General features: G+C 65.4%; 1 protein-coding gene across 3 annotated transcripts; it reads left to right on the top strand.

Annotated features, from left to right (window-relative positions):
* Positions 1–6198: 6198 nt before the first annotated feature.
* Positions 6199–12069, top strand: FSCN2 (fascin actin-bundling protein 2, retinal). 3 transcript variants are annotated; one of them, XM_058704950.1, is made up of 6 exons: positions 6200–7414; positions 10437–10496; positions 10816–10879; positions 11035–11156; positions 11542–11709; positions 11820–12069. In XM_058704950.1, exons 1-6 carry the CDS (start codon positions 6589–6591, stop codon positions 12023–12025), a joined length of 1446 nt encoding a protein of 481 aa, XP_058560933.1. In that variant the 5' UTR covers positions 6200–6588; the 3' UTR covers positions 12026–12069. The 3 variants fall into 3 exon arrangements, with proteins under 3 accessions (XP_058560934.1, XP_058560933.1, XP_058560932.1); XM_058704951.1 differs by lacking the exon at positions 11820–12069 and having other exon boundaries at positions 6199–7414; positions 10437–10553; positions 10676–10879; positions 11542–11678; XM_058704949.1 differs by lacking the exon at positions 10816–10879 and having other exon boundaries at positions 6208–7414; positions 10340–10496.
* The last annotated feature ends 1769 nt before the right edge of the window (positions 12070–13838 follow it).

Below are 13838 nucleotides of genomic sequence, written 5' to 3'. Positions count from 1 at the left end.
TCGTTTGGGGAGTGAGGAAAATCCATGTTGAAAATGTTCCCTTTGGGGCGCCTGGGTGGCTCAGCCGGTTGAGCATCTGACTTCAGCTCAGGTCATGATCTCACAGTTTGTGAGTTTGAGCCCCGCGTCGGGCTCTGTGCTGCCAGCTCGGAGCCTGGAGCCTGCTTCGGATTCTGTGTCTCCCTCTCTCTCTGTCCCTCCCCTGCTCACATTCTCTCTCTCTCTCTCTCTCTCAAAATTAACTAAGCATAACAATAATAATAAAGAAAATGTTCCCTTTGGATTTTGAAGTCTTGACTCTGTGTCTTGTTTATGCTGTTGTTTTTGGGGAATGAGTGTCATTTGAATCCTGATCCAATGTTCAGGATTGTTTTGTGTTTTCTCTATGAAGCTTTAGGCTTCTCTGTTTCTGCTGAGCTGAGATCTCTGGGTGTGCTTCTGGTGAAGTCTCTTGGTCTGGACCACTTCTAGGCCCTGGCCACTCAGTACCCTTCGGTTCTGGTGAAACGTCGAAATGTCTTGTGTCCCTTCCATCACAGTTTGTTTCTTTCCTGGTTTATTTTTTTCAGCATTTCTGTTTTGGGATTTCTGTTATTGGGCGTCCTATCTCTCAGATGAATCCTTTAACATTATTCCTGTTTCTGCTCCCCCCCCCCCCCCAACTCTCTGGGACATTTCTTTGACTTCTTCTGACCCCGTGATGGAATTCTTTATTCTAGTCATTATACTTTTCAACCTTTTTGTTTTGAGATAATTTCACACTTACTGTTTTCACATTTCCCACACTTGCCTCATTGTTCTTTATCTCTTCTCATTTCTCAACAGCTTGGGAGTTGGCCTCAGACATCCCGCCCTTTACTCCTTCATATTTCAGTGTGTTTTTCCTGAGAACAGGGACATTGTCTCACGTAGCTACAGTGCAGTGATCAAAGCCAGGCGATTTAACGTGAATAGGACACGTTCATCTAAGCCATCTGAGTGTATGTTTTAATGATGGCTGTCCCAACAGTGACTTAACCCCGGATCACCTAGGTCATTGAGTTGCCATAAAGTCAGATAGTATATCCCCACGACCCCTGTCTTACTCTCTCGCCACTTAGAGCATCACCCAAAGGTGCGGAGAGTTTTACAAAAAGTGGACCAGCACAAAGGCCCGAGCTGATGCCCCTGGGAGCCATCTGACAGAGGACGGTGGGCACGTGCGTGGCTTTTCTCACTGGCGAGACTTCAGGCACACAGTAGGTACTTACTGTGTGTCTGTGCTTGTCGGCGTGCGGGGTGTGGGCTGAGCCTCTGCGGACAGACGGCAGCTACGTGCATGTGTGTCTGCGGCTCGCTGTGTGTGCGTGGCCGCGTGTGAGAGTGCCGGGCTGCCCTCGTCACCTTCGGAGTCGCCGGCTCCTGACTGTCCCTGCCAGGTGTGTGTCTGGAAGCCCAGGTGGACGGTAATTACCCCCGTCGCTTCTTGGACTTGATCTGGTCCTGATTCTGAGCCCCGTGCAGCCAGGGATTTACTCTCAGATAATCTTGTGAGTGCTCCCTTCCAGTTCCAGAAATATGCAAAGGCCCTGAGGTTTGGGTGCGGGAAGACAGCAGTGGTCACAGGGCATCTGGACTTGCTGAGAGGCCCGCAGTCCTGCTCTCATGGTCCCCTTCAGGGACGCTCAGCCTTGCGGGGGCCCTGGACTTCTGGCCGGGCTCAGAGGTCTCTCTCTCTTTCTCTCTCTCTCTCTCTCTCTCTCTCTCTCCCTACACCCCTCCAGAAATAACCGCCCCCTCCCCAGGACTTGTACGATTTTACAAGAGACAAGAGACAAGAGCCGAGCCGGGAGACCACACCGGCTTCCTACCCAGACAGCGGCTCTCCACTTCGGGGGGTCGGGGTGGGGGGCGCACGCCGGAGAGGAGCCCATGAAAACCAGTATTTCAGGAGCTACCCTGCCTTTAGGAGGAGCGGGGTTGGGGTAGGGCTGAGTGAGGGGGAGGGGCGAGGCCGGGGGCTGGACTTTCATGGGGAGCAGGTAGCACACGGGCGGGCACCCCCTGGCCCCCTCCCCACACTCTTCATCCCAAGGACTGCCCTGTCCTTTCTGCCCTGCAGAAGGGAGCCTGTCACCCTAAACCGCCTGCAGGCCTCCCGTAAACCAACCCAGGCCCCGCCCGTGTAAATGGAGCTCCAGAGCCGCAGAACTCCACCATGAAAGAATCATGAGGCAACCGAGCCTTGGGCCTGTTTTCAGGAACCATGCAGGAGGCCGGGCCTGGGGCGCCGGCCAAGCTGGCCCCCCCAGGAACAGATGCTGGGCCTGGGAGCATGAAAATCAGGGCCTTGGGCCAGGCCCAGCAGCCTCGAGGCCAGCGGGATAGCCCTCGCCTCGCCTCGCCTCGCCGCCTCGCCTCGCCTCGCCTCGCCTGGGGGGGCCAGGACCAGAAGGGGGCCTGGCGGAGTGGCCTGGCCCCCGGAGGGCACGGTGCCCGGAACCGAGTAGGACAGGAACTCTAACCAGAGCAGCAACTGTCCCGGGGCTGAGGCGGGGGCACTTGAGAGCCGGTGGGGCACTGGGGATTTCCTGGAAGGCATTCCCAGAGACTCACTGCCCTGCGGGGAGGGCACAACCGGCCTTGCTCTAGCAAGGGACCCGAGACCCGGGTCCGGGACAGGTGTGGCCCGTGGAGGTCCGTCCCTCAGGTGGTAGGGCTGCCCCGGTCTCCGTCCTGGGCCGTTTCCCGATTTCCGGGGCTCCAGGCCAGCCGAAGTGGGGACCCACCCCCTCCCCCGGCCTGTACACACACGGGGCCTGTGCCAGCTCACGCCACCAGCATCCGCATTGCCCGGGCACCCGGCCTGGTACGCGTGCCGGTCGCCATGGCAGCAAGCCGTGTGCCGGCAGGAGCCCGGGCGGGCCTTGCGCATCCAAGGCCAGTGGTCTAGATACGTAGGACCGAGAGTCCTTTTCCCGGCCGCCCCGGGAGGGGCCCGACGGGGTTGGGGAGGCCCTCCAAAGCCACCCCCCAGCATCCCAGGGAAGGGACGGCTTCCTGAGCTCTCCGGGGTCGATGCCAGGGGCCGGGGGCTTCAAGGCCCTCTCTGCTCCTGGCCACAGCCCGACCTCCCTAAGTGGGGCTTGCGGCGGGGGATCTGTCCCAAGCTTGTCTGCTGGCAGCTCAGAGAGCTGAGGCAGCCCCTGCTTTGCAGGCCCAGCTTCCGCAGCAAGGTCCGCCCAGCTCTGTCCGTCTACAGCTGACCACTCCCTGAAGGGGGCGCGGGGTGCCGCTCACACGAACAGCCCTTAAGCACCCATGAGGGAAGGGCACCTGTCCTCGAGTGACACAGGTCTGCAGCTGGTGCATCAGTCGGACTGGCATCCATCCCGGGGCCTCGTCCGGAGGTCGCAGATGAAAGCCCAGGTCAATGGACACACACGGGGGGCACACGCCGCCACCCCCCAGGAGGGCAGTTTCAGAGGTGAGCGGGGTCAGGGGGCTTTGGAGGCCCCTGAGGGCATCCTGGACAGGCCCCAGACCTTGTGTGCCCCCAGACGGTGGCTGTGTGGACACCCCCTGGCGGGGGGGCGTGGCCACAGGGTGGCACGTGTTTCCGTGAGGAGTGCTCCCCGTTGCCCGAGGACACCTCCAGCCCACCGCAGGCGCTCACGGGGACTCTCAAACCGACTCCCTTGTGCTGGACGCAGCCTGATCACCCTCAGGGCGGCCATGAGTGGGCCCTGAGGCTGGGGTCCAGGGAAGCATCTCCGGGGCCGGGGCTGGCCCAGCAGCTGCCCGAGGCTCACTCTGCCCTGCCCCGTCCGTCCGCCCGCGGGCACCTGCACACACAACGTCCACACTGGTGCGCGTGCTGCAGGGTCTCAGCGCATCACACAAGGTCCAGACCTTCCCAAACATTCACAGTACTTACTGTGTGCCAGGGCCTCACAGGGGATCCAGAAAGGAACCACGACCCCCGGCAGGCATCTGGGCCTTGGGGCCGGAGGGGGGTGGAGGGTAGATCCATGCAAACTACCTGCCTCCAAGGAAGCCCGGGCTCCGAGGCCCACCTCTCAAGAGTCCCTTTGGGGCCTGAAAGGTCACCCCCTGGCTTCAACTGTGGGTCAGTGCCAGGCAGCCCCACCCCATGCCCACCTCGGGCTGTAGGGCCCCAGGACTGAGAGGCCACAGCCACTTCTGGCCCTGCCACCAAGAGGCCTCCTGGAGCCAGGCCCACTTAGCGCCTGGCAGCTGGCCGCCCTCCCGCTGGGCACGTGACGCCCGTGAGCACCCTGCCAGCACCCGTCAGCACTAATGAGGCCTTGGTGCTAATCAGGCATCCCGCGCTCCGTCAGAGCTGGGAGTTGGGGGGACCTTGGGCATGCCCCGCAGGGCCCCCCCCCCCCCCCACAGATGAACTGAGCAGTGCTGCTGGGCACGTGTCCCACGGGTGTTCCCAAAGCCCTGGGAGGTGGCACAAAGTGAGATCCAGCGAGGAACAGGTGTGGACAGCATCATGGCTTGTACCCCCCAGACCACGGACATTTCCCTGGCATCGCGGCTAGGCCTGGGCCCCCGGGGCTTGGGAAGATCTTATGTGGGGACTATCTCTGGGGGGGAGGACACGTCTCCCTGCCAGTGGGTACCTGGCACACAGCCCAGCCAGGCACACAGTTGGTGCCCCCTCAATGCGTGTGGGTCGCAGAGATGGACGATGCCAGCCCCCAGGGAGGGCCAAGACCAGCCTCACTTGACCAACCCACGGCGTGCACCGAGCTGTTGTGAGGTTTTGTGTCCAGGTCTGTCTCCCGGAATCCCACTCTGGCCCCCGCGAAGGGACATGTAACCCTGTCTGTCTCCCCAGTGTCTGCATGGGCCTCCAAGGGTGCTGCCCAAGGCTTGGAGAACGGAGGAAGCACTCTTGGGTCTTGTCCGCCCTCCCCGCTCCCTGGGGCCCACACACGCCCAGCCCCAGGCCCTTTCCCCCAATGGGGGGCCCGTCACGGCCTCCAGAGGGTCGAAGGGGTGCTGCCGGAGCATCCGGGACCCACGAGGCCGAGGCGAGGCTCCGGAGGCTTGGCTGGAAATGCCCGTGGCCCCGGGCCCGTTCCCCAGGGAGGCCCGAGCGGCACACGCTGCAATGACGAAGAGGGCGCCACGGCTGGCCCGGGCTGCTTTCACTGCTTGGCTCCCAGCCCCGGAGGCAGGTGCAGGAGACAGACAGGCAGGGTGCAGCTGAGCTGACCCCTTCACGTCCCCAAAGATGGCCCCCCTGGGCTCAGGGGGAGGGAGTCTAGCCAGGTGGTCCCAGGGGCTGGGGCCGGGAGGGGCTGGAGTCAGGGGTGGCCGGCTTCTGGCCTCCCCCAGCCCGCTCTTCACATCTGACTGCTGAGAGGGCTTCGGGCCCCACAACCCCCTAGACCAGACCCTGTAAAGACCTCACAGACCAGTCGCCCCAGCAACACAAACGACAGTTTAGGAGCCCCCAGGGCCACGCAGCAAGGCTGGCTTCGGCTCCGCTCACCGGGGGAAGGGGGAGAGTGGGCTCCTTGTGGTGCCTACAGCACGGGGGTGGGCTCCAGGCCTGGTCCTCCGGCCCTGGGTCCACACGGCCTTTGGGACACCGTCTGCTCCACGCTCACGGTCCCATGTCACCTTCCCTCTGTGTGGTCCTTGAGGCGGGCATCGCTCTCTCCATCACACTACTGCCATCTTGGCAAACTGGGGGCCTCTCCTGGGCCCCGCACCACCAGGCCGCCCGGCCGGCCTCTCCACACTGCCTGCACCCTGGCTTGGGCCTGGATGCCGCAAGGGCCGGGATGGGGGTGCCTGGGCGCACCTGGCCACTCAATGGCACTGACGCCCCCGCCTGCCACTCGCCCAGCCTGGGCCACCCTGGGAGAGGTACCGGGCGCGGGGCTGCAGGCTGCCTGAGTCGGGGGGCCGTGCTGGGCTCCTGGCACCAGGAATCAGAGAAGGGTAACTGGATCCCGCCGAGGATCTGGCGGCGGCTGCGGGCGGAGGGCTGCGATCGGGTTGCGGCCCCGCTGCGACTTTCCATCAGGCGGCTTTCTCTGCATCGGGAAGGAGCCAGGCTGGGCTGGAGAGTCTGTGCAGTGGGTCTGGGGGCCCTGAGGTGGGAGACACGTGGGAGAGAGGCCAAGAGGCACGGGGCGGGGGGGTGGGGGGGGGCCGGGAGGCGGGGCACGGAGCACAGGGCCCGAGGAGTGGGCCTGGGCGGCCGCCGGAAGACAACAGGGAGGTGGGCGGCCCTGGGCGGGCGGAGCTCTCCAGCCGTGCAGGCCCTGGGGCTCCGGCCGCTCACTCTCACTCGTGAAGCCCAGGAGTGGCTGAAATCCAAGCTGGGGTAACGAAAGGCAGCCGCTGTCCCTAAGCCGGCACAGCTCTGATCCGCCCTCCCACCCGCCCTCCGCTGCCCACGGGCCATGTGAGAACGGCCCCGGGGGCCCCGCAGCCGCTGGTCAGAGGGCAGCGGGTCCATGACGCCGGCCAGGCCTCCGGGGGAACTCGGGGGCCGTGAGCACGCAGAGAGAGCTTCCCGGGCCCCTCGGGGGCGGGGGGCGCCGAGGGCCAGCCCCGAAGATGCCCACCAACGGCCTGCACCAGGTGCTGAAGATCCAGTTCGGCCTGGTCAACGACACCGACCGCTACCTGACAGCCGAGAGCTTCGGCTTCAAGGTCAACGCCTCGGCACCCAGCCTCAAGCGGAAGCAGATGTGGGTGCTGGAGCCTGACCCGGGGCAGGGCCCGGCCGTGCTGCTCCGCAGCAGCCACCTGGGCCGCTACCTGTCAGCCGAGGAGGACGGGCGCGTGGCCTGCGAGGCGGAGCGGCCGGGTCGCGACTGCCGCTTCCTGGTCCTGCCGCAGCCCGACGGGCGCTGGGTGCTGCGGTCGGAGCCCCACGGCCGCTTCTTCGGTGGCACCGAGGACCGGCTGTCCTGCTTCGCCACGGCCATCTCCCCGGCCGAGCTGTGGACCGTACACCTGGCCATCCACCCGCAGGCTCACCTGCTGAGCGTCAGCCGGAGGCGCTACGTGCACCTGTGCCCGCAGGAGGACGAGATGGTGGCGGACAGCGACACGCCGTGGGGCGTGGGCGCGCTCATCACCCTCATCTTCCAGAACCGGCAGTACTGCCTCAGGTCCTGTGACAGCCGCTACCTGCGCAGCGACGGCCGCCTCGTGGGGGAGCCCGAGCCCCGAGCCCGCTACACGCTGGAGTTCAAGGCGGGCAAGCTGGCCTTCAAGGACTGTGATGGCCGCTACCTGGCGCCCGTGGGCCCCACTGCCACGCTTAGGGCGGGTCGCAACTCGAGGCCCGGCAAGGACGAGCTCTTCGACCTGGAGGAGAGTCACCCGCAGGTGGTGCTGGTGGCCGCCAACCACCGCTACGTGTCCGTGCGGCAAGGTAACGTGGGTGCGACCGGGCCGGCCACTCTGACCTCAGTGTGGGGGCTCGCTTGGGGCAGTGGCATCGTGTCCGCGCGGGTGGCGACGAACGGTGGCAGTGCACGGGGCAGGGGCGCACCTTGGGCCGCGTGTGGGCGGAGGGCCGCTGGCTGCAGAGCCAGAAGGCGGGGGTCCCTCTCGGGACCACTGAGCCCTGGGCGTGCTGGGCAGCGGCTCGAGTGGGGGACGGGCACTGCCCAGCAGGAGGCGGGCAAGGCCCAGGCCGGCTGCTGCGAGGGGCAGGGGGCTGCCCCCGCTGTCCCCACCCACCCCTTCTCTTCCACCGGTCCATTTTCTGAACTTTACAGGAAATTGGGGAGGGGGCTGAGGAAAGGGCCAGGAGCCAGCAGGAGTGCAGTGGGCAGGGCTCCGGTGCCCACACCACCCGTGCCTGACCAGTGGGGATCCTCCACCAACCCAGGGGTGGAATGAGGAGGGACCTTGGGGGTCCCTCCAGGCTGGTGCCCGCCTCCCCCCCCCACCCCCCACCGCCGGGGCCTGGGCTTCTTGGTGGAAGGCACGGTGTCTGCCCGGTGGGTGCAGCCTGGTTCTCTGCATCCTGGATCATCGGTCACCTGCCTCGTGTGCCCAAGGGGCCTTTCCACGTGTGATCACACACCTACGGGGTGAACACGGGCAACTGCTGCTTCATTGAGAAGAAGCTGAGGTTCCGGAGTGGCTGGGCCCAGGCCGGCAGTCACGGCTGGCCCTACTTGGGCTCCTGGGTGTGTGCACCCTGACCTGGCCCCTGGTCCCGCTGGCAGAGGCCCAGCCACTAGCCCCCTGGTGGTGGTGGTGGTGGAGCGGGGGGGAACAGCCTTGCTGTGGCTGTGGGGGCCCTGCCTGGAGTCAGGGTTCCCAAGACCAGTCCTGTGTGGGGACGGCCATCCGGCAAACCCCTCCCGCAGGCCTGTCTGGACCGTGGCCAGGTCGCGGGGCACAACGGAGGACAGTCAGCCCTTGTCCTTCCCAGCACAGGCCCTACAGTCCAGCCGCACGGCTCTCTGGCCTGCGGGAAGGCCCCTGTGGTTGGTTCGTCAGCAAAACGCAGCCAGCGGTGTGAAGGGCTTCCTCTGCGAGGGTCAGAGGAGGTGTTGGACACAAAGGCGGCTGTGCGTGTTCAGCTGGCGAGCAGGGCCGCGGTGGCACTGGAGGTGGTGACAGGGACAGTGCTGGTGGCGGTGGTGCCGTCTGGACGGTTCTCCCGTCTCGGGACCACCGTGCACCTGCCTGTCCCTTTCCCGGGGGAATCCCCTACTAAGGGCAAGCTCTGCCTTCCAGGGTAGAAGCCGGACACGCCCCACGTTCGCCTGCTCGGTCCTTTGCAATAAGCCTGAGGGCATATGACCTGCCCCCCACCCCCCATGTTCAGATGCTGACCTGGCAGCCAGCGGCCTGTGGGGGGACACGGGGGCTGCCGAGGCAGCCGGAGCTGCAGGTTCTGCCGAGTGCTGGTGGCTTCATCCCAATGCTGTTGCCGGCCGGGCAGCCCCAAACCCGTCTTCCTCCCCATGGGGTGTCTGGGAGCACCCCACTGGCCTGCACGATATTCTTTTACCTCCGTCAACCAGAGCCTGCTTGTTTCTGCTGCTTCCACCGCTGGCCTTCAGTGACGCAGTGTGGCTAACAGAAATATGGTCCCGAATGGCTCAAGGACACGAAGTATCTCATATGAGTGCAAGTCTGGAGGCCCCGGGGTCGTGGGGTCGCAGGCAGGACACCACTGCCAGTCCAGTGGCGTCATCAAAGCCCTTTGCTCGCTTCTCATGGGGCCGCTCTCCTGGAACAGCTCCGACATCGGGCCGGTGCCCTCGTGGTCACAAGACGGCTGCTGACAACAGCCGTGTGAGCTGGAGCCCCTCAGCCGCGGTCTGTCTGGAGGGGTGTGTGACCGGAGATGCCCAGGACGCTGGCCTCAGAGGTGGCAGTGGCGTGCGGCCCCGGCCAAAGCCCACAGCGCCCACGGGCACTGGACACTGTCAGCACTGCTGATGGGACGGTGGCGGTGGAGACAGACCCCGCTTTGGAGGGACGGCCTTGGGAGCCGGGCAAGGACCCCAGGTCTCACCCTCTCTAGCACAGGCCCTGCCTGGCGCCCGCCCCACCTTCCTGGGGACAGGCTTGGACAGGATCTGGCCCTGACCCTCAGGCCCCCATTCCCTCCGGCCCCACCAGCCGGACACGCTGGAGGCCAGCCTCGTCCGGAGCTCTATGATGTGTCACATCACTGGAAACAGGGGCGTGGTTCATGGGAACATACCAGGGAGGCTCCGGTGCCTGCCCTCTCCCCCCACCCCACCCCGGCATGAATGTCCCCTGTGTCCCCCTTCCAGGAACCCCAGGCAGAGCCTCAGATAGTCTTGCCCTCCCTCAAGGCTCCTGGGAGACCACACATGCGAGAGGGGGGCTGGGGAGGTGACGGGGGGCCAGCCTCTGCTCGGTGGACCCCAGGCCCCAGCTGTGTGTCCTGGGCGATGGCTTGAGGAAGAAAGGGACCCCACTGTGCCCACCCAGTGGCTTAGAGTGAGTTATAAATAGAGGCTGGTGTAAGGCTTGGGTCGAGAGGGCAGAGGCAAGCTGATTACCTGACGATTAGCAGAGGCAGGGGATTTGCCGGCACGGAAGGGCCCGGCTCCCGGGGCTGTGGCGGGAGCTGGGCCAAGGACCTTCAGGGAACCAGACGTGGAGATCTGCAGTGAGCCCACATGGCCATGGGGGCCCCCGCCCTCCGAGAAGTGCCTTCCAAGTCTTAATTCCAAAGGGTTCTGGATGGGAGCCCCTCTGTCTCCAGCGTTGCCCCCAAGCATGCTTTTCCCCACCTTTCTGCTCCCACCCCCCCCGACCCAGGGAGAGGCGTGAGGGGCTTCCCATATCCTCCCTCCAGGGGTCAACGTCTCAGCCAACCAAGACGAGGAACTGCATCATGAGACCTTCCTGATGCAAATTGACCAGGAGACAAAGAAGTGTACCTTCTATTCCAGCACGGGGGGCTACTGGACCCTGGTCACCCATGGGGGCATCCAGGCCACGGCCACACAAGTGTGAGTGTGTCCCCATCTCCGCAGCACCTTCACTTCCACATCTGCCACCATCACCACCTCCACCACCACCTCCGTCACCACCGTCACTCCGTCACAACTGTCACCATCACCATCACCTCCACCGTCACCTCCATCACCACCACTATTGTCACCACCACCACCACTGTCACCACCATCACCTCCACCACCTCCGTCACCATCACAACTGTCACCATCACCACCATCACCTGCACCTCTGTCACAACTGTCACCATCACCACCATCACCTCCACCTCCGTCACCACCATCACCAGCACCATTACATCACCCCCATCTCCAGATCCATCACCACCGCTGTCACCTCATCTGCACCAGGAGGACCACTGGAACGAATGCCCACTGGGGTGAGGGGCAGCTCCTAGTGGTGGTGGGTGTGCCAGAAGAAGGCCAGTGTCTCCCCCTGGGGGGGTTGGTCCTGGACCTGAGGGGGACGGGGAAGCCTGACCCTGAGCTCCCAATGTCTTGCTGCTCCGAGGGGACCATGCCCTGCCTTTTCCAGCTCGGCCAGCACCATGTTTGAGGTGGAGTGGCGCGGCCGGCGGGTGGCACTCAAGGCTAGCAATGGGCGCTACGTGTGCATGAAGAAGAATGGGCAGCTGGCGGCCACCAGCGATTTTGTGGGTGAGCACTCCTCACCCGTCCTGGGGAAAGAGGGCTGGGCTCTCTGCGCAGAGACCCCGGTCCCTGCTGAGAACCCGTTCCTGCCCCCCGCATCACTGCTGCCACAGTGCTTGGTAAGCAGCAGTCATCCTTGCTGGTCCAGAAAAGCGCTCGGGACACCAGGGAGCAGTCGGAGCCCAGAGCGCCCTCATCTCCACCGTACATTTGGGGGGACCTGGGGCTCAGTGGCCGCGGGCCCCTTGCCAAGGTCACCAGTGGCCGTGGCCCACGGGGCCCACAGGAGGCGCCGAGAGTCCGGGGCCCTTTACGTGCCCCGCCCACCTCACCCAACCCGGGAAGGCGGCGGGCGCGGCGCCACCCCTCAGCCCCCCACTCCGCCCACCAGGTGAGGACGAGGAGTTCATTCTCAAGCTCATCAACCGCCCCATCCTCGTGCTGCGGGGCCTGGACGGCTTCGTCTGCCACCGTCGTGGCTCCAACCAGCTGGACACCAACCGCTCGGTCTACGACGTCTTCCGCCTGAGCTTCAGCGACGGCGCCTACCACATCCGAGGTGCCGATCCGGACGGGAGTCGGGGGCGGGGGGGGGGGGGGCGCGGGCCGGGGACGCGGCGATCGGAAGGGCCCGACAGGACCCCCGCCGACCGCGTCCCCCGCCCCCAGGCCGTGGCGGCGGCTTCTGGTACACCGGCAGCCACGGCAGCGTGTGCAGCGACGGCGAGCGCGCCGAGGACTTCCTCTTCGAGTTCCGCGAGCGCGGCCGCCTGGCCATCCGCACCCGGAGCGGCAAGTACCTGCGCGGCGGCGCCTCGGGGCTGCTGCGCGCGGACGCGGACGCTCCCGCCGGGGTCGCGCTCTGGGAGTACTGAGCGGGCGGCCGGCCCGTCCCCCATTAAACCGTGTCTGTGTCGCAGCGGCCGGCGGGCTCCGTGGCGCCACCGGGCGGGGAGGGGTGCACGCGGAGGGTCTGCGCCTCGGCCCCGGGGGGTCGTTGGGCCTCCCCATGCCTCCGCGCCGGAGACCCAGGGTTGGGGAGCTGGGCCGGGAGGAGGGTCCAGCCGACGGCACACCACCCCTCCCGTCCAGGGCAGACAGCCCGGACCTTCTCTGGCTCCACCTTGGTTTCCCCCCAACCCCCACCAGCTGCTGTCACGTGTTGGCCACACAGCTGCTCCCCAACACCCAGGGAGAAGAGCCCCCCCTTCCACCCGGCGGGTCGGGGTGGGGGTGGGGCTGCCTGGTCCGAGACCCCGCGTGTTGCAGCTTGCAGGGGCTTCGGGGTGAGGTGTCCGCTCACACTGTTCTCCCCAGGGGCAGGGTTTTAGAAAGCCCTGGAAGCAAAAGCTACCCCACCCATCCCAAGCAGGGCTGTGTCTGGCTAACCCTGGGGAGAGAGCCCCTCTCAGCCCCTGCACCCACTTGGTTGCTACCAGGCCAGGAAGGGGGCTCCAGGCCTCCTATTCCCAGGGCGCCCCCCCCCCCCACCCCAGACCCTGAGCCTGGGCACCTGCAGGCTGGGCTCCCTGTGGCCAGGCCGGATACCAGGACAAAGTCTGTGGTTCACCAGCCAGCACCCAGAACCCCCAGCCCTCCAGGACCCCCACCCAGGCCGATTCCCCTTGGATGGGCCGGGTGACCTAGGCCATGAGGTGAGAGCCTAGGAGAAGTAGAACCCGGGGGCTGGGGGAAGGGGTAGTATGCGGCCAGGTGGCCTAGAGCCTGAAGGGAGGGGAGACAGCAGCCGCCCTGCCACGAGGCCTACATCCCTCTCCAGGCCCTGGGCAGCCCCGGCCCCTGCCCCTGCCTGGGGGCCCAAAGCCCCACCCTCTCCCCCAGTGAGTCCAGCCAGTGTGGGCCAGTTGGGACTGGGGCACTTTGGGGAGGGGGTTCAGGGCAGGGGGTGCAGAGTGGATGTGCCGGACCAGAGAGGGGAGGAAGGGAACCCCTTTCCCTCCCCTCCCAGGCCCCTCCTGGGCCTGGCCTGCTCTTGGCCTCACCGCCCTCCCCCTGCCTTGAGTACAAGGAAGGGCGGGACCCGAGTGGGTCCTTTCGTCCAAGGTGGCTGAGTTAACCCTTTTAAGACCACACACCAGAGCCTAGGGGAGGCAGAGGCAAGAAGCCACGGCCTGCGCTGCCCCCTGGTGGCATCCAGGGCAGGAGAATTGGGGGGCTCACCCCGTGCAAGAAGGCAACAGGCCTGCGTTTGCAGGAAAAGATACCCTCGGGGGTCCTCCAGCTCCCGTTTATTGACCTCCGCCAGAGAGTACACTTGGCCCCAGGCACCTGCTGAATGGAGCCCACACAGCGGCTGCAGGGGGCAGGCAGGGAAGGTGCCTGGGTCACCGGGAGGGGCCAGCTGGGGTGGCAATAAGGGTGTCTCGGCACCCCCAGTCCGAGAAACAGACTGGAGCAGGTGGAGGACGGTCTCGGGTGGCTCGGAGCCGTGTGCGGGGGACGGAGAACCACAGGCAACAGAGACGGACGGCTGAGGGACACCTGGTGCTCATCCCGGGCGTTCCATCCCGGACAGGGCACCCGGGAACACGAGACTCCCCAAGCACCCGGCTGGGCTGAGGTCGGTCCCCTGGCCTGTGTCCCATTTGCCATCAGCCCCCTGCAGATCTCCGCCAATCCACGAAGGTTCTACACAGTCCCCTTCTCTCCACGACGTGTATTCTCCTT

Source organism: Neofelis nebulosa, chromosome 16 (assembly GCF_028018385.1).
Source record: "Neofelis nebulosa isolate mNeoNeb1 chromosome 16, mNeoNeb1.pri, whole genome shotgun sequence".
Taxonomy (NCBI): Eukaryota; Metazoa; Chordata; class Mammalia; order Carnivora; family Felidae; genus Neofelis; species Neofelis nebulosa.
Note: the sequence above shows the minus strand (reverse complement) of the source record. Positions and strands in the feature narration are given on the sequence as shown.